The 21,517-nt window shown below is 44.7% G+C and overlaps 3 protein-coding genes across 19 annotated transcripts in view; 2 read left to right on the forward strand and 1 right to left on the reverse strand.

Annotated features, from left to right (window-relative positions):
- The window catches only part of MYO9B (myosin IXB), a 40,049-nt gene extending 33,024 nt beyond the window's left edge, over positions 1-7,025 (reverse strand). For 9 of the 12 annotated variants that reach the window (XM_032441046.1, XM_015886172.2, XM_032441043.1 and 6 more), the window contains exon 1: positions 6,917-7,025. The gene's annotated coding sequence lies outside the window, so the exon portion shown is untranslated. Of the gene's footprint in view, positions 1-2,655; positions 5,272-6,832 lie in introns of those variants that run through there. The other 3 variants (XM_015886179.2, XM_032441040.1, XM_032441039.1) reach the window with 2 other exon arrangements.
- A 118-nt stretch (positions 7,026-7,143) lies between these two features.
- Positions 7,144-14,790, forward strand: HAUS8 (HAUS augmin like complex subunit 8). 3 transcript variants are annotated; one of them, XM_015886185.2, is made up of 11 exons: positions 7,144-7,706; positions 7,800-7,855; positions 8,081-8,127; positions 8,200-8,429; positions 10,103-10,216; positions 10,731-10,813; positions 11,130-11,198; positions 11,651-11,809; positions 12,747-12,888; positions 13,814-13,955; positions 14,280-14,790. In XM_015886185.2, exons 1-11 carry the CDS (start codon positions 7,667-7,669, stop codon positions 14,398-14,400), a joined length of 1,203 nt encoding a protein of 400 aa, XP_015741671.1. In that variant the 5' UTR covers positions 7,144-7,666; the 3' UTR covers positions 14,401-14,790. The 3 variants fall into 3 exon arrangements, with proteins under 3 accessions (XP_015741671.1, XP_015741670.1, XP_015741672.1); XM_015886184.2 differs by having other exon boundaries at positions 8,081-8,429; XM_015886186.2 differs by lacking the exon at positions 11,651-11,809 and having other exon boundaries at positions 8,081-8,429.
- A 6,369-nt stretch (positions 14,791-21,159) lies between these two features.
- The window catches only part of CPAMD8 (C3 and PZP like alpha-2-macroglobulin domain containing 8), a 40,440-nt gene continuing 40,082 nt past the window's right edge, over positions 21,160-21,517 (forward strand). For all 4 annotated transcript variants that reach the window (XR_004305463.1, XM_015886180.1, XM_015886182.1 and 1 more), the window contains exon 1: positions 21,160-21,374. Coding sequence is in view for 3 of the 4 variants with exons in the window: in XM_015886180.1 (XP_015741666.1) it covers positions 21,292-21,374 (83 nt within the window). In the remaining variant the exon portion in view is untranslated. The remainder of the gene's footprint in view (positions 21,375-21,517) is intronic.

Below are 21,517 nucleotides of genomic sequence, written 5' to 3' on the forward strand. Positions count from 1 at the left end.
GGCTGAGCAAGCCACAGAGAAAGGCAAACCACAGCACATCCCTGCTCAAGCTATATGATTCCTCATAGAATGCTTCCTTGCCCTGCTAAATTCTCCATTCATTATGGAAGGCTTGTTGCAAGAACATACACAAGGATGGAACAATGAGCTCCAAAACCCCTCTCCATTTTTGCTACTTATCCCTAGTCTGCGCATAACAAGCCTGAAGTATCTCTGAAAAGTTACACAACAGTAAAGTTTATTAACCTACAGAAACTCAAACATCTGAATGCATAGCAAAACATACAGCAGAATGCTGCTCAAGGGGAAGATGAATCTGGAGCACAGACAGTAAAAAGGAACAGTGACCACCTTCCTTTTAAACTACCTTGACAGTCCAAAGGGGGACAGTCTGGTGAAGACTTCCCCCTTTCTCTTTTTTCCTCCCACCAACTGATTTCAGACACACTGGATGCTGGGACAGAGGAAGTCCCCTCAGAAAATATTTTGACCAGAAGAGAAACTTAAGAGCTACGGCACCAATTTTTTGCCTACCTTGAAGAGCTGAACCGAGCTGCTGAGCTCTCACTACACTGACAGACACTTCCTAACTTCATCTCATGTCAGGATACGTATTTGGTGCATTGCTCAAGACTCCCACATGAAACTTTCTAAAGAGGAAACCAGAGCAGATGGCCTCTCTTCTCAACAGTGAAAAACCCAGGCCTGGCACACTACAGCAAACAACAGTGTGACAGCAGACAGACTGCTCAGGTGTGTGAGAATCAAGTAGGAGAGAGACTCTCTTATCCTGAAGGAGCAATATTTCTGGCAAAGCAATGCGCAGATGTTGGCCTTAACTCAATCATGCTACACAGATTTCTGAATCAGGCAACTGAATGGAAGTGTAAACAGGTGAGAGTTCTGCTTCCCCAGCCATCACTCAGTGAGAGCTTTGGAAGCTAAACTACAGCAGAACTTGCTGATGCATGATTTCAGCACACAGTCACATCAGCAGTAAACAGAAAGGCCACCAGCATAACAGTGCCTCTTTATGATCAGATCTGGAATCCAGACATGGCTTCTCACTGCACTGAGCTTTAAGACTGCTCCTTCACTCAGCTGCTCCAATCAGATGCACTCACTCAATACTGACAATGAGACTTAAGGAGAAAAGTAGAAATTTGCACATCACTTAAGGAAGAGTAGCACTCAACTATGCTTATTTCCTTTTAATCAGTTCTCCTTTTGTTACGTAGTTTACTTGACTAAGAATGAACATAATACTTAAATTCTTCTAATCAAGAATCAGAATACCTATTTATTACAAACAGGTTTGAGGAAATACTGCTGCTTTCCAGTTAATTTATGATTTTTCTTAGAGATGTCAAGCCTGATGATAGTACTGTTCAGAAAGAGACAGACTTTAGTGCACCCCTGACCTCCTACCAACAGCACTTCATAAAACGAATCAGAACTTAAAAGCAAAGAGCATCCAGAGATGGCGAGATGGACAGAGAGCAGGTCAGCTTCACAAGGAGCTTCAGTGTTCAATTATGGATGGATGATCATCAAGCAATTGGATTATGAGATCCTAAAGAAGTTGGATTCTTGCCATCAATGTGAATATTTTCAGCATGGTGCTAAAGCAAAGATAAATAGAATTACTGATAACAAACGTATTATACAGAGATTGAGAAGGCAGTAGGTAACCAAAAAGCTGGATGAATGATGCAAGACAGTAGCAAGCAAACTCCAGCTCAGTTTACAGGTACATCATTTCAGATTTACCTAACAAGCAAGCACCACCAGAGGGCTGGAACAGGAACTATCCTGAAAAGCAGTAACTGAAATAGGCTTGAAAAGCTATTGGGTAATCATTTAAACATGAGCTCCTTACACAACAACACAGCATAACAGTTAACATAATTACCACATCAAATGGGTATTTAGTCAGGTGGCCATATTACCTTTGGACTCAGAAGGTGCAGGACCAGTACCACATCTAGAATATACCTAACGTTTTATTAAGAAGCTGTAAAAAACAACAAAATCTGTGAGAAAACAGCTCCTTACAGCAAAATCCTCTAGAAGCTTTGTCTATTAGAAACACACACTGTAGTCCGATAGCAATTTGAGTCCTTGCATGGGGAACTGGAGTCTGATAGCACTCATCGGAGCCGAGGACACAGCTATAACCAAAGCCTGGGATGGAATTCAAAGCTGGACAAACCGAGAGTAACAGAAGACACAAATGTTATCAGAGAGCTGCCCTGCAGTGCAGATACCCAACTGCAATGGCAAGGCTACCTAAAGGCCTTTGTAGAAAGTCAGACAGTCCCCAGGTACAGAAGTGCTGTAGGGGTGTGTTGTAGTTAATTAGGTACCGCCCTCTCACTTCTGTTGAGTGGTCTGAACAATGATTAGTTCTGATTTTATGATTTAAAATTATCTAGAAATATTTAAGGAATCAAAATACTCGTTGCTTCTATGAAATCTGGTTCATCAAGGAAGGACACGACTGCATTCAGGTGCAGAGAACACTGGAAGAAAAAGGAGAAATGCAAGAGTGGAAGGTAATAATGAAACCATATGGGTCAGCATGCAAAAGCACAGAAAAGCACAGCCTCATCACTGCAGAGTTCCTTTTGTAGATGTAAATTTCTGCAAAGTTACCTTGATTTCTTGCAGTGCTTCTCCTTATAAGTAGCTCCTTTGCAAAGCATGAGAAGAAACAAAGCTGTGTGTTAGAGAACTTAACATGTAGGAGGTAGAAACTGGCACGAGGTGCACATCAACTAAGTTTAGACTTCACATTCAGAGTCCTTCCTGTTTTCCTTAAGATGTTTTACTTTCCTCCAGTAGAGCAAGAATGCCTTTTCATAGCAATTCAAATTAAGTCCAGCTGTCAGTATCTGCAAAACAATTAAATGTTTGCACCTGTGTGGTGAAAAATAGCAGAGGAAGAATTAGGCAAGATGGGAAAGGCAAAAAGTCAAAAGAAAAGTTAAAGTACAAAGCTCTGTATTCTGCTATTTAATTCAAAGCGTTAGGCTGTATTACTTCAGTATGAGTGGAGCATCACCTGCAAGGGATTTGTATGTTAAAAGATGCAGTGATACATTATCTGTACCTTGAAACAGTGGTTTTGTTATCCCAGTATGACAAACACACCGTTTAGTGGTGTTTGTTTCAAGCATGACAGAAGAGAACTGGGAGGTCTTGAGTAATGAGACCAATGTAAGATACCAGCTACAGCCACTTTACTCAGCTGTCCTAGCAGGGAAACTCCAGCATGCCACAGAAATGGAAGCACATCTACGCAGCCCAAAACCTCTCCTCAGGATTTTGCTCCTTTTCCTCTATTGCCTCACGTACTCAAACCTTACAAATAGTCTGTTAACGGCTCTAGAAATAAAACAATAGAAAAAAACAGTACAAAGCCATATTTCTCTTTTTATGTTACCTATAAATTAACACTTTTGCTTGCTTAGAAGACAAACCAAAAAACACTGGATTTACCAAACAATAATCTAACTGAAAGCGAGGCCAAACTATTGAATCTGTTGCTGTAGGATTGCTTAGACCTGCCACTTAAATTGCCAGACAGGACAACATTTCAGGCACCCGCATCAATACTGTGTGAAAGAAACATACTAAGCTACGTAATTTATCACTGATCTGTAATTTTCCTTCCTCAGCCTCTAACAACGTTAACAGGAAAAGAAAATAGTCAAATTCCCTATGATATTTTTGATGCCATTTTCTGAACGTTAAGTCTCCACTGAACTAATTAATGTTCCTAATATGCATCAAACCCAACATTGCCTATTTAATAATGCAGTAAAATTTGAGAAAAGAACTTGGCCCTGATCAGTGCAGGGTATCTGTTTAGTTTAAATAAGGCCATAATTTGAAGGCACATGTTTAGTCAATGAATCATAGCAAAGCTAAAAAGGGAAAGCTACCATTACAGCAAAATTATTGAGGATGAACTTTGTAATATTCTACTTCTTCAAATTTTCACGTACACTTCCACGCTGCGTTCCTCAATCTGAACGATTCAAGCTCCTCACGCTGCTCATCAAGTATTTTCCAACACAAAAAGTAGAAACACATCACAAGGACCCAACCTCCACAACCCATCAACATCACATTTGCTAAATGCTGTCCCCAAAAGAGCCGCCTCCTTCTGATCAAACCGAATAACACCGAGCCATCTCAAATACACTCCGTTGTTACTTAACCTCAGTTTCCAAAGCAAGGAACTTCCATAGCAAGACAACAGGCTGCAGATACAGCCTAGGATTTCCAGAACCAATGGTGCTTTATAGGTAAGGCAAAGGCCTCAACTTGCCTCACCACATCACAAGAACATACAGTTGCTGTTATTGAACAAATCAATTTCTTTCCAAACATTCCAGACTCTTGTAGATTTACCTGAAAGTTGTTCTGAGTAATAGTGACACTTCAGTATTTTACTTGGCCACATAAGGTTCTCTTGAACTAAATAACTCCAAACCCTTGGCTTTCCTCAACTAAAAGCTCGTTTCTACACCAAAAGAAGTTGTTTTGAGTGAAACACGCAAATTTACAACACATTTCTTACTATTCTTTGCAACTATCCCGCTAGAGAAGTTACCGTCTGCCACAGGCTGCCCAATAAAGCAGAAGCTGCATTACAGTGCAAGTAGCACGGTGTAATACAGGAAAAAGTAAAAAAAAATAAAAAGATCTTCATTGCAGGCAGTTCCTTCCCATCTACCTCCTCTCTGCTCCCTCTGGCCCTCCAGGCCCTGATCCCAATCTGTGCCCATAAATCACCTAAGATGCAGCCTCTGCTTCCTCCAAGTGACTCAGACACGCAACATAACCTCGAGACAAGGATACCTTATCTGGGTTACAGTGACATTAAAGTCTATAGCACGTTATTACCTCACAGTGTGGTGTCATAGCTTACAGATGTACACCCCAGTATGAGTCAGAGGAAACAAAAATTCATCCCTGTTAAGAACTGAAAGAACAAAAGAACAACTGGATGTGTTAGGAGATGTGAGCAAAAAGAAACTCAGACACACGTGAATCCATTGATACACCAAGAAACTACCTGAAAGACACGTATCTTATTCAATCACATTAGAAGATGTTGTTTCAGTAAAATCTGACTGCAATGGACAAAATAATAACTCAAGAATCAGAGGGAAAAGATAAGCAGGTAAAGAACAGCTCGTTTCTTAGAAATGTGACTTAATGAACCCCTGTGGTCTTCAAGTTTCGAAGTTCTGAAGCATGGATTGCTTGGTGAATCATTTTCTTACCCTGTTCCATGACTGCTCCGATAGCTGATCCTGTTGCACCTCATAGGAATTTCTCCATTCTAAAGGAAAATCTTATGGGCACCCAGCCTCCCCCCCATGGCCATCCACAGCTATGGAAAGACTGTATTCATACGCAATACTGAGCTTCGTGCATGTGAGTCAAAGAGTTCTTCAGGGGATTACTCAACAATTCTGATGTTTGAATCATCATTTGTCAGAAAACAGCCTGTAAAAGCATTACTTACTTACACGGTGAACCTCACTTCAATTTTTCATCAGCTGTGTTTACTCTTCCTGAATTATTCAGTTCTACAAACGTTTTAGGTTGCACAGAAAAACACAGGCTTATGACTCTCCCCACCCTGGCCGGGCAGTCAGGTGCCCCATCACTGCACCATTTCTAGCATTCAGTTGCTAATAAAAAAAGCTTTTTGCGGCAAGCATTCGAGCACAGTGACAAAGAGAAAAAGGCAAAACACCCACAGCGATTCAATGGTCTCAAGTTCTCAAGTTTAACGTTAGTAAGTTAATGCTTCTGCTAAAGGAAATGGAGCAGAAAAGCAGAGACGTTACAAGACTACAAAGGTAAAGAAGGCAGAGAATCTCATTGCTCTTGATGTTTGAAGACAAACACACCATCCTAACACTTCAGAAAAGCACTACAGTGAATCTGAAAGTATCACTAACAAACCTACGTCTTAAAAGTTCTCCACACGTTTAATTTAGGAAAACCAACATCTGTTCCTGTCGGGATTCTGAGTTAAAGGCACCAGAGACTTCCTAAAGTTGGACAGATACAGCAGAACAGGTACAGCACCTCACACCGTGACTCCAGGGCAAGAGCTTTGTCGTTCGTATCGTGGCTGACAGGTCTGAAATCAGAGACCTTCTCATTATGCACCACAAGGTCCTGGTAGCAAATGGCTCAGGAGACAAACCGATCCCCATCCACCTCGAGGAGCAACGTGGGAGGATTCTGATGTCATCTCCGAAAGGCGAATTGCATCCACCCAACTCGTTTGGGTACAAAGAACCTCTCACCTTTCACACAGCAAACTAGTGAACGGAGCCAGCTAATAAACCGTGCACAAATACTTACAGAGCAATAGACAACAGCTTTAATAACGGCACCGGGAAACCATCCCACGGCAGCACCATGGGCACTTTGCTGTCACAGTCAGGACGGCACCGCTGGGTTTGCTCCATAATTGTGCCCCAAAGGGAAGCTCTGCTCCCACAGCCAAACCCAGCAGGACCCGGAGCTGCTACAGCGGCACATCGCATCGATGGTGCCATAGAGCACGGCAGCTCTATCGTTGTCAAACGCAGCCCAAAAGGAACGAGAAAGCGCTGGGAGAGCGCGAAGGTGTCGATACGAATCGCTCCGGGCTGCTCCAGAGACACGGACAGACCGACCCTGAGCACGGACAGACCGACCCTGAGCACACGGCGGCACCGAGCGGCCCCGCGGATGCGCACAGCTGAGGGGGGCGGAGGGATCCCCACCCCACACAGGCGAGCAATCCCACTCCCACCTCAGCGCGAAACCAGCTCCCTCCGAGGCACCGCCGCTCCACAGCTCGGCCGAGAGAGAAGCCCCGCGCTGTTCCGCCCGTTACCTCCGGCGCCGTGTGAAGCGCTGCTCCCGCCGCCCACCTCAGGCCCCGCGGAGCCGCCGCTCGCCACTTCCGGGTGGAGGGAGGCAGGGCGGCTCCCATTCAGCGCCTGGCGCGCACTGCGCATGCTCACAGCCCCTTCCTCACCCCAGCGCCCCCTGGCGGTAGTGCAGTGCGAGGCGTGTTGGTGGGCGGCTGACCCAGGCGGGGGCTGGTGGGGAGCCGGCTGCTGCCTGAGAACGGCGAGAAACGGGACCGGGTGGATTCCTCGAGACCCCAGAGCCCGGCTGGGAGCGTCGCCTCACGACGCTGCTGGCGCTCATCGCCTTCCCCAAGCGGCTTTCTGCAGCGCTGGGGCGGCGCAGGAGATCCTTGTGGCGGGCTCGTTCTTCCCCAGCAGGACCTTAGGCTGAGGGAAAGGGCAGCGTCTGCAATCCCTGACAGCCTCCGTAGGGTGTTCCCTGCTTGTGGCAGGCTAATGAATGCTAAGGGCAGCGCAGCGCTGCTCTCTAATGGGGAGCATCCTCCCGAGGGCGCAGAGCCGACCCCGGCCGTGGGGACTCGCTTCGATCCTCCGCGCCGCTAGGGGGCGCTCAGCGCTTCCATCCCTCAGCCTGGGGCGGCGCTGCGCCTGCGCGCGGTTCGAACGTGTTGGCGGCCGTGGCGGTGAGCGCGGCTTCGTTCCTCAGCGCCGGTTCGTTCTTGTCTCTCGCAGTTCGGTGCCGCCGTCATCCCTTGTTCTCTATTGAAAAGATGTCCGGAGACGGAGAACCGTCCCTGAATAAGCGGAAAGGTAGCGACGGGGTGAGGAAACCCTGCCCGCCCGGCTGAGGCGTGGTGGGCGCGCTGAGGTGCGGGCCCGGCTGAACGCTCTGTGCTCTTCCAGGGGGAAGAATCGTGAAGTCCCGCTACCTGCAGTACGATAAGAAAGATTCCAGTAAGGTATTGGGGCACTCTGTGACTTGTGGAAGCGGGGCTGAAGCAGAAGCATTGCTGTTCTATGAGGGTGGTGTTCAATTGACACGGGCTGGGGGTTCGGGGCTGTGCTCAGCTCAAAACAGAGCACATGGGCATCCCAGGACAGCGGTTTCCTTTGGGCATCGTGGTGAGGTAGTGCTGGTTATGGTTAGTGCTGACATTCACTCCTGTCTGCTTCTTGGTTGTCAGAATGCTGCATCAAAATCCCTTTTGCCAGCGACTTCCACAGCAGCAGAATCATCCACAGCAGCAGAATCATCCACAGCAGCAAAATCATCCACAGCTGCAAAATCTTCCACAGCAGCAAAATCTTCCACAGCAGCAAAATCATCCACAGCAGCAAAATCATCCACAGCAGCAAAATCATCCACGGCAGCAAAATCATCCACAGCAGCAGAATCATCCACAGCAGCAAAATCATCCACAGCTGCAAAATCATCCACAGCAGCAAAATCTTCCACAGCAGCAAAATCTTCCACAGCAGCATCTTCCACAGCTAAAGCAGGCTCAGTCCTTTCTCAGGAGCCTGAAGCTGCAGGTAGGTCTCACCAAAAGGATTTCTAAGTTCTGTCATTTTTCTCAGCCTTTTTTTTTCCCCCCAGCATCTGCAACTCTTAGTAACTTTAAGCATCTGAAAAGATCATTTGTGTTACTTGTATCAGTGCTAATTGCTGTCTGTATGCAAAAGGAATGAACGTGTAGGATTAAGAGATGCAAACTCTTGTCTGGGTGTGATCATAAAACAATAATCTGGAAATGCCTAGGATAAGATTCTGAACTACTTTATCTCTGGGTAAGTTCGGGAATACATAACTGGTGTATATAAAGTGAATGTGGAAAACCTTGCCCCATATTAAAAGCTGTAGCAATTGGACAGATAATGGGAAAGGCGTTACTGCAAAGGTGCAATGACAGAAGAGGCATGATAGAAAGTGCTATAAAGGAAGAGGATTTCTTGCTTGTATCAGAAGATTCCAGGTTCACAGGGAAAAGCTTCACCAAGGAGGGATCTCCAGAAAGAGGTTGAGTAATGAAAAAGGACCCCATAATAAATGAAAAGGGAGCACTTTGCTACTGAAAGGGAAAGGGGGCCTCACTAAGGCAAAGGGTAGTTACAGATAGTTTATGTTAAGGGAGAGCAGAGAGAGGGGGAATTGCAGACACTAAGCTTGAGAAAACAAGGGGATGAAGGCCATGAAGATAAGGGTGGAACAGCCCGAGAACAGTGTGGTGATTAGATGTCCACAGAGCAAGCTGGAACCAGTTTGGGGGGTGCCCCTCCTGAAGGGTCGAAAGTTTACAGCGAGGAAGATGATGAGCCTTCATCCCACGACCACCCCCACAACTCACTATGCATGCACAAGGGGGGAGGGACTGCATGCTAATGGGGTCTCAGGAATGTAATGAATATGTATCCAAATTCCTGCAAACTATTGATTAGGTATTAGTTCAGCCTATATCTGTTGCATGCTTTCTCCTAATGGTGTGCAAGTTTGGTGGAGCTATCCCCCTTGCACCCGGCGCTGTGCAACGCTGGAATAAACATACCTGCTTTATAACCCATCTTTGGATTATAGAGTTTGATTCCGCAAGTCAAGGTCCTTCCCCAGTGGCAGTCAGACTTCAGTGGGGTCTAAGAGAGATGCAGCCAGGCTGCACCCCCCTTCCTGTCTCACAGCTGGACTGCCTTCATCTGTGCTCACGGGGCTGCCCAGGTCCTTTCCCCAGATGCTCAATCAGGTTCAGGCTGTGACTCGACAGTTCCCATACAAAACCATACAGAGATGTGAGCTTATGGAGTATCTGTTTTAATTCTTTTAGTTTGACAACAGCTTTTGGCTGAGGGGGGAGACCTTATCGCCCTCTACCAGTACCTGAAAGGTTCTTACAGTGAGAGTGGGACAGGTCTCTTCTCACTAGTGACAAGTGACAGGACGAGGGGAAATGTCCTCAAGTTGCGCCAGGGCAAGGTTAGGTTGGATATTAGAAAGAACTTCTTTACAGAAAGGGTAGTTAGGTACTGGAATAGGCTCCCCAGGAAGGTGGTTGAATCGCCATCCCTGGTTGTGTTTAAGAGCCATTTGGATGTGGTACTCAGGGATATGATTTAGTGTAGGGTTTTTAGAGTTAGGGTTCTGGTTAGGCTGCGGTTGGACTTGATGATTTTCAAGGTCTTTTCCAACCTGAGTAATTCTACGATTCTTTCTGCAGGTGCTGCCTTTGGCTTGTTAAATCAGAGTAATTTTGAGAAAGGTGACTTACAGTCCACTTTATTAGAAGGAGATAAAATTACTCGACCGGATCTCGATCTTTCAGCTATTGATGGTAAACTTCCACTCACGTTTTATTTCTTATTTTATTCTCTTGAATATATATCTAATAGTGGAATTATAGGTTTCTACTATAATTGCCAAAGGATGTTATTACATAAGATAAATGTTTATTTTTGAATTTATTTCAGGACTTGAAAAACTTTGAAGCATTCAGAGTTGGAGTTAACCTCTTACTTTTTAGTATCTTTTGGGTGTGTTTTCTTTTTAAAGTTAAGAATCACCTGCTAAAGAACAAAGTAACATCAGGACTTTGTAACAGATAAGTGTTCCATAGCCAGCCCTTCTGAGAATTGTACCAAATCTATCTGTAACTGTTACCTAACATTAAATACTTGTTATCCACATTACCCCATGAGCATAATTAGAAGCTGAAAGTAAAGCACAAGTGTTCTTTAGTGGCAGACGTACCAGCTTTAATTTCTTGGTGCCTTTGAAGAATCTGATGTCCGTTGTTGTGCCCCCATGTATTGGTAGAAAAGAGTAAGGACTTTTCTCTTACGACACAGATAAAGCTGTCCGCCAGAAAACTAAAAGGCCAGAGGCTTCTCGCAAAGCAGATAAAGGGGCAAAAGCGAAAAAGAAGACATCGGTGAGTCTCACTGCTTCCACTTTTAAGCTTCTTTATTATCTTTGAATATTTTCCAACCATTTTCTGTCAGAAAATTAATTCCTTTGACACTGTCTTCAAGTTCTATTCCTGTGTTTTGAGTATCTGCTGAGAACAGTGTAAAGATTGGAGGAACAAAGAATATACATTTAGTTAACATTCATCTAGGTGACTGTTGCTGATGATAATGCTGATTCTGACCACAAACTGGACTCTCAGTAATTTATTTACATCCTGAACTGTTTAAATATCACAGCTGATCCAGAATATTCTTTCTTTTTCTTCTTTCTCCCCCAAGAAATACAATCCCAGTTCTGTAGAGGAGCTGGAATCTCTGGAGCTGCTGTTAAATTACCTAATTGCAGAGGTGAGTCAGTCAAATGTGTGGTGTTTCAGGTTAAAAAGAAATCAAACAACTGTGTGATATCAAGTTGCATGCATTCTGATCCATAAACATCAGATTGTTATGGTTTATGTGTTGTAAACGATGTGGTCTGAAACTACATGATGGGTGTGCCTTGGAGACTCTCTTGAGTGAATTCTATGCCAGTTTACTAGGCTGGTGCTGGTTCTTCATGAGGGATGGACATACCAAAGTTCCAGGGAAACAGGAGTAAGTGTTTGGAATTCCAGGCTGTAGCAGTGATTTTGTTCTTTTTCACTCAGCGGTATATATGTGTAGTTTTCCTTTACAATAAAAAATAATAATTAGGGGTTAGTAGAGAAAAGGGAGAGAAGGCTTAAAGTGTACTGGACATATATTTATTGCTTCAGATTATGTAAGTTACTTTAGTTATGGTTGTCTTTTGGATGTAACAGCAAAGAAAGCAGGTTGCTGAGCTTGAGGAAAAGGCAGAAGCAAACTTGTTAATGTTGTGTGAAGAAAAGGAGAGACAACAGGAGAAGATCTTTAAGTTGAAGCGTGAAATTCTGCTCAAAGAGAGAGAAGCAAAACTTGATGAGGAGCTTGAAAGACAGGTAGGCTTTATTACAGTTCATTCTTCTGTGTTTAATCAGTCTGCTACATTGCTAATAATAGCTACTAGATTGTTTGAATGTAATAATCTAGTAGTTCTTTCTCAGAAGATGATTTTTTGTGGCCTGCTGAGGCACCGTTTTATGCATCTGTAAACATCTACTCCCTGCTGGAGCATGTTGTGCTCTCTAGTAGTCTAAACAAATGCCTTTGTCACTTTTTTTGACTGTCCCTTATGGAAGCAGGAAGAAGTTATTACAGCAGTAATGCATGAGTTGCCAGCGCAGTTTACATCTCCTGTGCATCGTCTGTAAACATCTTAAAACCACGCTGTAATGGTGTAACTGCAGGATGTTATGACTGGAGCAGAGATGAGCAGTGAACATCTTCTGTCGTTTATGTATGTTAGACAGCAATAGTTCTGATCTAGTTGTAAGTAGACGAACCTTTCATGATTTTCTTGATAGAAAATCATCTTTAGGAGATGAAGCCTCCACACTTGCTCAGCATTTTCTTAGTTTTGTTGCATCAAATTAAAAGGGTAGGATGTTCTGAACAACTGATTTGCAAAACTGGGCAAATGCTTGTTTTTAACAAATATGCTTTGTGAAAATTAAATTAAGACTTTTGGAGAATACAGAACTACAGTGAAAGAATGAAATGTAGAGCACTTTGCCTGCTAGTGTTTCTTGCTGTAGTATCAAGGAGACCGTTATTGGCCAAGGCAGAACAGGAATATCACCACAAACTTCGTGAATTCTTCTGTCAGTGAACAACTCAGAGTGGCAATTGTTGATTGTGTGTGTGTGTATATACTGTAAATTGTTTTTCTGTATCAATCCAGTTTTAAATCCCGTTTACATGGAGAAAAGCCTTTCTTGTTGTATGTACAAAATGGCTGTTTTGTGAAGAAGTGTTGATTCATCATGTCCTTTTCAGATGGAGGTACTTTCTCCTCTCGTTCCTCTTCTTGAACAGTTTAAAGAGCAGTATAAAAGCTTTGCAGTTGCTCTGGATGCCACTAGACATAAATTGCCTATAAAGAACATTCACATAGAGGGAGATATGCCAACATACCTAGGTATGAAAATTACATTTAAAATATACTTTCAGAAATAAGTGTTTCTATGTGCCTGACTTGTTTTTGTTAGACCTGCTTGTGGTCACTGGAGCAGCTCTGTGTGCTGCTCATAGAGTTTGGACACGGGGCTTCAGCATTAGTCATGTGATTTGATGTCAGTAATTACTGTCTCCATTGAACCACTAAACTGCTGCCAAACAGTTTTTTAATCATATGATAGGGAGATAATGAACTTTCTAGATTAAGACGGTCTTAAAAAATAAAACATAAAAAGAGATTTGTAAACTGTATTCATTCCATTCTTCCTTCCTTGCTCTTCCTAATGTGTAGGCAAGTTGAAGAGCTGTAGAAATACTGTGATGTCTTTTTGCTTCTGTTTGAAGGGCTTGGTCCCGTGGACAGACTCGCTTGTTTTTCCTGTAGTAACTTGCTTACATTTCCAAACAAATGGAAAGATTTTATTGAAAAAGATAAAATTCTTGTGAGAAATTCAGAAGAATAGAAGATGCATTCTTTTGCTTTGTGAATGCTAAGGGAAAGGACAGGGTAAATTTCAAGTTGGTGATACTTTCCCATATTCAATTAGTTTGGGAATTTTGGAGGTTTAAAGCTTGATTATTATTATTATTATTATTATTATTATTATTATTATTATTATTATTATTATTATTATTATCTTACATCTGTGTCTGGTGAAGTTCTGTGAGGTGCTCTGCGTGAGCTTGATTAGCAAATTAAAATAGCAGAGAGAGGGTTGTTGCTGTTAGTCTCTGTAGCTAAAAGTAATTTGGCTTTTCTGATTTCCTAATGGCTTAACAAGCAATAGATGATGTAGTTCACTCATTCGTTCTTACTGCAGCTATTACGTAATCTCATATATTAGTCCACTGCATGCATTTTTCTTTTAAATGCTCTTATCTTGTAGAGAAACTGCAAAAGGAGTTGACTGTCACACAGGAACTTCTGGCAGAAGTTATGCCAGACTCCTCAGAAGAAAGTGCAAAAGCATTCAGTGAACTGCAAGGTACTGAAGGGGCGTTCCAAAAACTGGAGAAAGAGCTTCAAAGGTATTTACAACAATGTGAAAACTCTTTGTGTATTCAGAGAAAAATGTATAGAACTCACCTTTTGGATCCAGAATGGATACTGGGGGGTTAATTGAGGGAATAGTCCTGCAAAAGTTGCTGGCATCTTTATTTCTGTCCCTACCTTGCCTATGAAGGAACGAATTGTTTTGTTTTGTCTGTGTAATCTTAATGGACTACTTCAGAGCGCTGCTTTCTGACATTGGCTATATGGTAGGGAAACTGAATCTCCATGTGCGTACCCTTTGTTGTTTAGTCGAAGTTATCCTCCACTGTAACTGATTTCACCCGCTTCATTTGTTCCAGGAGCCTCACACAAATGCAGGACCTGTCATGTGAAGCTAGTAAAGAAGTTTCACTACATAATCAAAGAATATGTGAAGAGCGTCGTGGAGAAGATGTTGTGAAACGCTGGTACTTCAACTGAGTGTCTGTGATTCCTGTGTGGTTTATTTTTGTTTGTTACTGATGGGTGGGTACTAAATCTATGTCAGTAGACTTGTTCTTGTTGTTGAAACTTCAGTTTCTTATGAACTCGAGCACGGATCTAAGTAATAAATCTTGCTTAGGAGCAAAGCACAATGTATGTTAAAAATCAGGTTTATGGTGTGATGGTAGGGTGGGTAGCAATGAATGAGGCTGATGAGCAGAAGGAGACAGGTAGCTTGTAACAAGTAGAGTTTTGGTAAATCGTTGCCTAATTGTTTTGTAAATAAATTACTAAAACGTGAATGCTTTTGTATTGATGCTTTCTATTGAAGCACTTTAGATCTTTATTTTTCAATAAAGACCATCTTTTTTCACTGTTGCACAATGAGCCATTGTGTTTGAAAATCTTCATTCATCTCTTCAAGAAGCTTTTGTTTCCCTCTGGCTTCCACAGGGCTAATATTAACAATGTGGATTTCTAGGCACAAAGTCCTGGGGGCAAGTTGTGTCCTCCTGGCACCCAAAACGCCAGTGCCAGAAGATTGTGAATGTGGAAGGAAACTTCCAACCTGAATACTGAGTAAGTGCTGGAATAAGAAAGATAATGCTCTGTTAGAACATAGATGTGGGCTGTGGAAATTGTGTTTTCAACATGCAAATAAATAGTCTAGATTTTCTTCTTAGATTTTCTAGATTAAGAACTGGATCAGAAAATACATGCAGTCTATTGGATGAGAAGTCCACATGTGACAAGCTATTAAGACCTTAATTGTATATAATTTTAATGTCATTGTTTCATTGCAGCTTATGCATGACACGGTGGGAGAATGATCAGTTATTTTCAGCTGTCATCTGTTTCTATTCATTTCAGCTAAGTTAGATCAGCTACACCTGATAGCTCACCTGTGTGTGTGCTGCCTTTTGTGCCACACAGCAGAGATAGCTGCACACAGCAGGATCACGTTCCTGTACAGGAAGGCAAACTGCACCTGTGGCATTCACCACTGGATGGAGATGTTTGCTGAGCAGTCAGGTCAGGTTAGCTGTGGGTCAGCAGTCATTTGGGTGGGTACAGAGCTCAGTAGAAAGGGGCCCTTAGATGATAACACTTGTGGTCAAACTGCAGTTTTCCCTGAGTGTGAATAACCGCTAGGCTGTGTCCTTGCTCCTTTAACCTGTTTGTTGTAACTGTGTCTTTCCAGGGCTCAGAAAGTTGTGAGGGATCTCCTTAATTCTGAGGGGGCAGGGATGAGATAATCATCAAGTTAATCAAATCTTAATTTTGTTTCTGCACTAATGCAAGGCAGGATGTCTGCCCTAGGGTTTATTGATGGCAGACCTCACTGCTTGTCTAAAAAGAAAGAAGTGGTTGTAGGACATACTTTTAAATCAAACCTTTCCTCTTCAGTTAAGTGACTTCCACTTCTAAGTGTTAGATTTCTGGGACAGTGGTTTCCATCTGAAGAATATTGTGTGCATACTCTGACTGTAGCACTATACGCACCTCCTCGCTCAGCTGTTTATCCTTTGGGTGAAAGAAGCCTTAAGCAATTTCAGCTGCTTTCTGGATTTTCTCCCTCTGATCACTTTCTAAGCTATGGAAATGTAACATATCTGGCGTTTGTTGAGATGGAATGCTGCCGTGTTCACCCTGAAGGAGGGGGAGGAAAGGTTCTGGCTGTGACAGTGATTAAAAAGCTCTCAATCAAAAGTACTTCCTCGCTGCTGCAGGTGGCAGTCATTATCCGCAAAAGAAGCCTGAAGAGAGGTGGAACTCAGAGCTAAAGGCAGGCTAAGGGCAGAGCAGTGAGGAGCACGAGGATGTGCACTATTGCTCCAGAGGAATCCAGCCTTGCGTAACGGCCGTTCTTTCTTAAACTGAACACTTGTGTAAAGCTTTGTGCCACTAGTGGAATAAAGCAGCACACCTCTTCAGGAAAGGACTGTGACTTTCTTCCCTATTGATCTGATGGAATATTGGTTCTGACTGATTCTGTTTTGACTCTTTGAAGAGACAAGAAGTCTTTCAGGTTCCTCCAGCACAAAACAGCTACAGACGCTCCATACGGTCATACATAACAATGTAAAACCAAACCAAGCAACTGCAGGAGCTGAGATGTGACACTGCTGACTTTGTATTTCCCAGCAATGTTCCAACAGCATCACGTGCTCCAAGTCTGCCTGAAGCACTGAGCAATTGAAGACATCTTTTCCTTCAGGTTATTGAGCCCCTCTCACTTTTGCACCTGGAAACAGCGATGCCCACCTTCTCTGCAGTATTTATAACATTATTAATAATTTATAACATTATGTGTTCTATTGAAATTTTTTGCAGTACTTAATTCCCACATGTTCATTTTTTGGGCCAGAAGTTAATATTTCTAGTTGTTAACATGAAGTTGTCCTAAGGCTTCATGTCTGTGTGTGTGTCTGAGTGTATACATATAATGATTGGGGTATTTTTCTCTTCTTGAAAACTGAAAATAGTTGTGTAACCAGCCAAGTAAGTCAGAGAGCTTGTGGGAGACAGAGTGGGAGTGCATGGTGGAGATGTAAGCACTTATCCTTTGCAAACCTGTATTCTAGTTCTCTACAATGGGATTGGTGAAGGTCATTCTAAGCCAGTTTGGCACTGCTTGGTCTGCCCAGCGTGGGCTGTTATTTCTTGGAGAGTTCTGTCCTGGTTGTTTTAACCTCCAGCTCAGGAGGGTTTTGTTGTAGTGGTTTTTGTTGTAATTCCTGTGCTGTCATAAGGTCACCGAGGGTCAACATGAGGAATCACCCCTTTCTGCCATTGTGCTGTAGTGGAAATACAGCTCAGGAGATAACTGAGGCCTGTTTGCCTCCTCAGTCCTGCAATCCATTGTTTGTGCCAGCTGCAAATGGAGCTGATTCTATGCTCATCAACAGCAAAGAAGCATCTCATGACCCCAACAGATGTTTCTGCATTTTAGGCTGATGAGAACTTACATGGTTCCTGCAGCCTGCCCTGCCTTAGAGTAAATACCACTTTGTTGGAGATCCGGAAGCTGATGCTGAATGTGATAAACAGATTTCTGGCCAGACTGCAATGGCTGGGATGTGAAAAGCATTCTGCAGAGGCAGAAGATTGAACAGCTCTGAACTGCGCCGCTGAGCCACGCCAATTACACCAATTAAGAGCATTTCCAGTGATTATGTGGGCTTTCCTGCTCAATCCACAGAAATAACTTCAGATTGGTCCTTCCATTGTATTTTGTTCAGCCTGTAATGCAGACACGAGGATGGAGGGCTTGCTCTGCAGAATAAGTTTCGAAACAGTTTCTCTTAAAATAATAAGCATTTCTGTGTATATCTGCAGTTTCTGTAAGAATATGTTACCCTCTGTAGCAGAAATGTTGAGCCATGGCCTGAAGGAGTGATGGAGCACCTGGTGGGAGGGCAGGGCCAGACCAGGGGAGCTCAGGTGTGTGCAGTGCATTGCAAAGCACATCAAAGTAGCCAAGTGACTGGAGGGGGTGTAGCCATGATTCTTAGCCCCCATTTAAGGGTTGGCAGTAAGGGGAGCTTCTGGAGATCTCTGTGTACCTGAGGCCTTCTAGAGGTAAGCAGCTTCTTTCCTTTGTTTCTATATTTACAGCTATTGCTTTTGGATTTGTCTTCCTTTACCGCAGCTAAAGACTTTGCTACCCTGTTATTATTGCTGTGCTTCCCCTCTCATTGTAGCATTACACCCTCATGGCTGGTAAGCTTATGGTAGTTCAGCAAAGCCAGCAGGCCATTTGCTTTTGCAGTCTTCTATGCTTGGCTGCCAAGGTTCTGGTGCAAGCACAGAAGGAAAAGGGAGAGTAAAAAATGGCTTTTAAAGAGGAAGGCACCGTGTGAGGTTTTTTTGGTGTTCTCCCCCAAATATAATGCTGTAAATTTAAGTAGACCCTTTCTCTTGTCACTGAGTTTGTAAGGACTGACACAAACGTGTTTTTTTCTGTTGGGAGGAAGGGACCAGAGGTTCTGGCTTCCCCTAAGCCAGAGATCTCCCTCTTGATTGAGGACTACTTCTCTGATAACCCTCACATTGCACATAGTTGATTTATCAGGGTAGAACTGATATAAGGTGTATTCACACCTATGAAGTGCAGTCTCTCTCTCACCCCTCTGACATACACCATACAGCCACACGAACCCCTGCATGTTCTCAGCCTGGACAAGTGCCTGAGATTCCTCAGCCATCCTGAGCAGCAGAGCTCCTTTATTTTGTAAGCCAAGCAAAAATCTGAGCTATGCGCCGTGAGAGCAGTGGTGAATATGGCCCATAGATGCAACTGATGAATCGCTTTTATACATAAGAACTGCTTACAGAACTTCCTTTAAACTTCTAACTGGTCCCAGATGTGGCTTGAGGCAGCTGCTGGAATTCCATCACCTGTTGCATCACACTGAACAGGACTCATTTTGGCAGGCACAGAAAATTCCATTTCAATAACTGAATGGTTTGAAGTGATACTAAAGCTTATTCTCTCTTCGTTTACAGGATAGCGCATAGTTCTGTAATTAAAAGGCTTTTGCAGTCTGCAGAGGCAGCGATGGCCGTATTTCCTACAGTCAGCAAATATCAAAGAGAAAGACTTCAATTCTGAGGGAGTTTCAGTGGCACTTTGTGGTGCTTTTTTACTGCACAGAGCCCAGAGATCTCAGTTGTGAGTCTGCAAAGAGCAACTTGTGTGTCTATGCAGGTGAATGTGATGATTAATGGTGGGGATTATTTGGTTTCAGAAAGCAGGATGCTGTTATGCTCAAAACTCACCTGATCTCAGCAGAGCTATTAACAAAATCATTGTTTAGATCGGTGAGCTGATGTACATCATTTATGGACTGCTTTACCACAAAAACAGCAGAGGTGCTTTGTTTACGCTTTGCCTCCTTATTGCCTTCAATTACAGGACCCCGAGGTGCTGTTAGGTCCTACCCTTAGGAGAGAGGCTCACTTCAGTGCTGCATCTGAAAAGGTGAGGATGCTGAAAAAGTGTTTGAAATTGTCGTGTTTTATCTTTACCTCTTTCAGTCCTGCTTGTCATAATAGAAAAACGTTCTCATTTCAATATACCTTCTAGTGAGTCTCATAAAGCCCAGCTGGTTCGCTTGGGAAATAATATTTCTTGATGAGAAAGCTGCAAGAAGCTTCAGGGCATTTCACAACCCCTCCCACAGATGAACTGCAGCTAGGAAAATAGTTCTAAAAACCACTCTAACCCTTCCAAAGGGGGTAAGCAAGCCTTAAAGATCTCTAATTAGTTGGTAAGTGTGTGATTTGGATGTCCTTATTGGATTTAGTAAGTTACTGAGTACTCCATTGCAGCCGGGGCAAGTCTGCATAACAGTATTTGTGGACAGACAGAGATGGAGGATTAGTGTGCATTAATGCTTTAATAGAAGGGCTTAAATAGGTGATTTCTTTAAAACTTTCTGAGCCTGCTTGGCTGTGCTGTTATCTCACATCGAAAAGCTCTGATGGGCCTTGCAGAGACTGAACTCCTTTTGATATGAGCCCACAGAACTGTCCTCCGTAGTCTTTAGATGGGATGTGCTTTTGTTTAAAGACTAATGCAGGGCTTGCACTGACAGCGCTGACATTGCTAACAGGAGGGTGGGCTTCATATATTCAGAATCATTTGGCAGCTTAGCACCTTTAGCAACTCGATGAGCTTTATTTTCAGGGGGTATCATTTCAGTCATAACCTACAAAAAATAGCCTTCCCGATTTTCCTGGTACTTTACACCATGTCTGCAGTGCTGAGGGGAAAACCAAATTCATGCTCCCACAGCTACTGAGGGCTTTCATGAGTTGCTGGGGCAGAGCTGAGCTGTGTTGCAGCACGTCTGTGATCCTGGGCTGCCTCCACAATGGTTGGAGGATGAACTTCTTGCTATGTTTGCATCCCTCGGAGTCCTGGTATTCATTCTGTCACCTTGAATAACCGCTGTTGCTTTGGATATGGATCCATACATGCTCGTACATCTTCCTGCTGAGAGCAGCGGCTACCAGAGTGCCTTTTTGTAATACCTCATTTGTTTTGAGCAGGACTGTTTTTCTGCGGGTGACCTTTCGTACACACAAGCAGCTTTGCCCTTAAGTTGCTCTAGATCTGAATGTAGAGACAGATCCCCAACGATGTATAGGGTAAGATATTCGACATAAAGAAGCAGAATTAGAAGGAAAAACGAGGAACGAAGGGCCGGGGTCTCTGCTTTTCGCTGCTCTGTAAGCTGTGCCGCAGCCCGGCGCTGGGAGAGCTCCCCGTCCTGCCGCCCACGGGCGGGGATGGATGAAGGTGGACGGGACGGGTCGGGGCCTGAGGGCGGAGGGGGACGGAGCAGCAGCGCTGGTGCTGGACACGGAGTCGGACAGCGGAGCGCCTCGGAGCCCAGAGGCTCCGTTCATGGTAGCGGAGCACGGCGGTGCCGCACCGGGCTGCGGACACAGCGCGGGGACGGACGAGGAAGGTGATTCTCGCGCAGGTGCCGTCCTCGCGGGGCTGCCCGGGCTCGGCAAAAGAGGAACCGCTGCTCCGGAACCGGGGCGATGAATTAAGGAGGAGCGGCCGCTGGGACCGCGCGTGGCGGCGCACCTGGGCCGGGCCGGGAGGCGGAGGTGCGGGGCGCGGCGCGCGCTGTCAGAGCGGGCGGGGAACCGCAGACAAAGAGCCGGGGCCGGAGCCGGAGCCGAGCGGGCACCGGGGCCAGGAGGGGGCGGCCCGGGGGCGGGGACGCGGCGGGGGCGGCGGCCACAGAGAGGCACCGGGGAGCCGAGCCCGGAGCGGGGCGGCCGCGGAACCAGCAGGGCTGAGCCCCGGGAACAAAAGGCTCCGGCACCGGAGAGCGTCCGCGGCTGCGGAGCCGTGTCCGGAGCAGGATGCGCCGAGCGGAGCGCCGCTGCGCATGGGGGGTTCTGCTGACCCTGTGCGGCCTGAGCGCAGCGCAGCCCCGCGGCAGGCAGTGAGTACCGGGACCGGGGAGCGGAGCGGAGCGCGGCCGCGCTGTCTCGGAGGGCGGCGGGGAAGGAGGGCGAAGGGCTCCGGGCGGCTGCTGCGGCCGTAACAAAAGCCTCGGGGCGCTGCGGCGCTCCCTGCGAGCAGCAC

This window comes from Coturnix japonica, chromosome 28 (genome assembly GCF_001577835.2).
Source record: "Coturnix japonica isolate 7356 chromosome 28, Coturnix japonica 2.1, whole genome shotgun sequence".
NCBI classification, from domain to species: domain Eukaryota; kingdom Metazoa; phylum Chordata; class Aves; order Galliformes; family Phasianidae; genus Coturnix; species Coturnix japonica.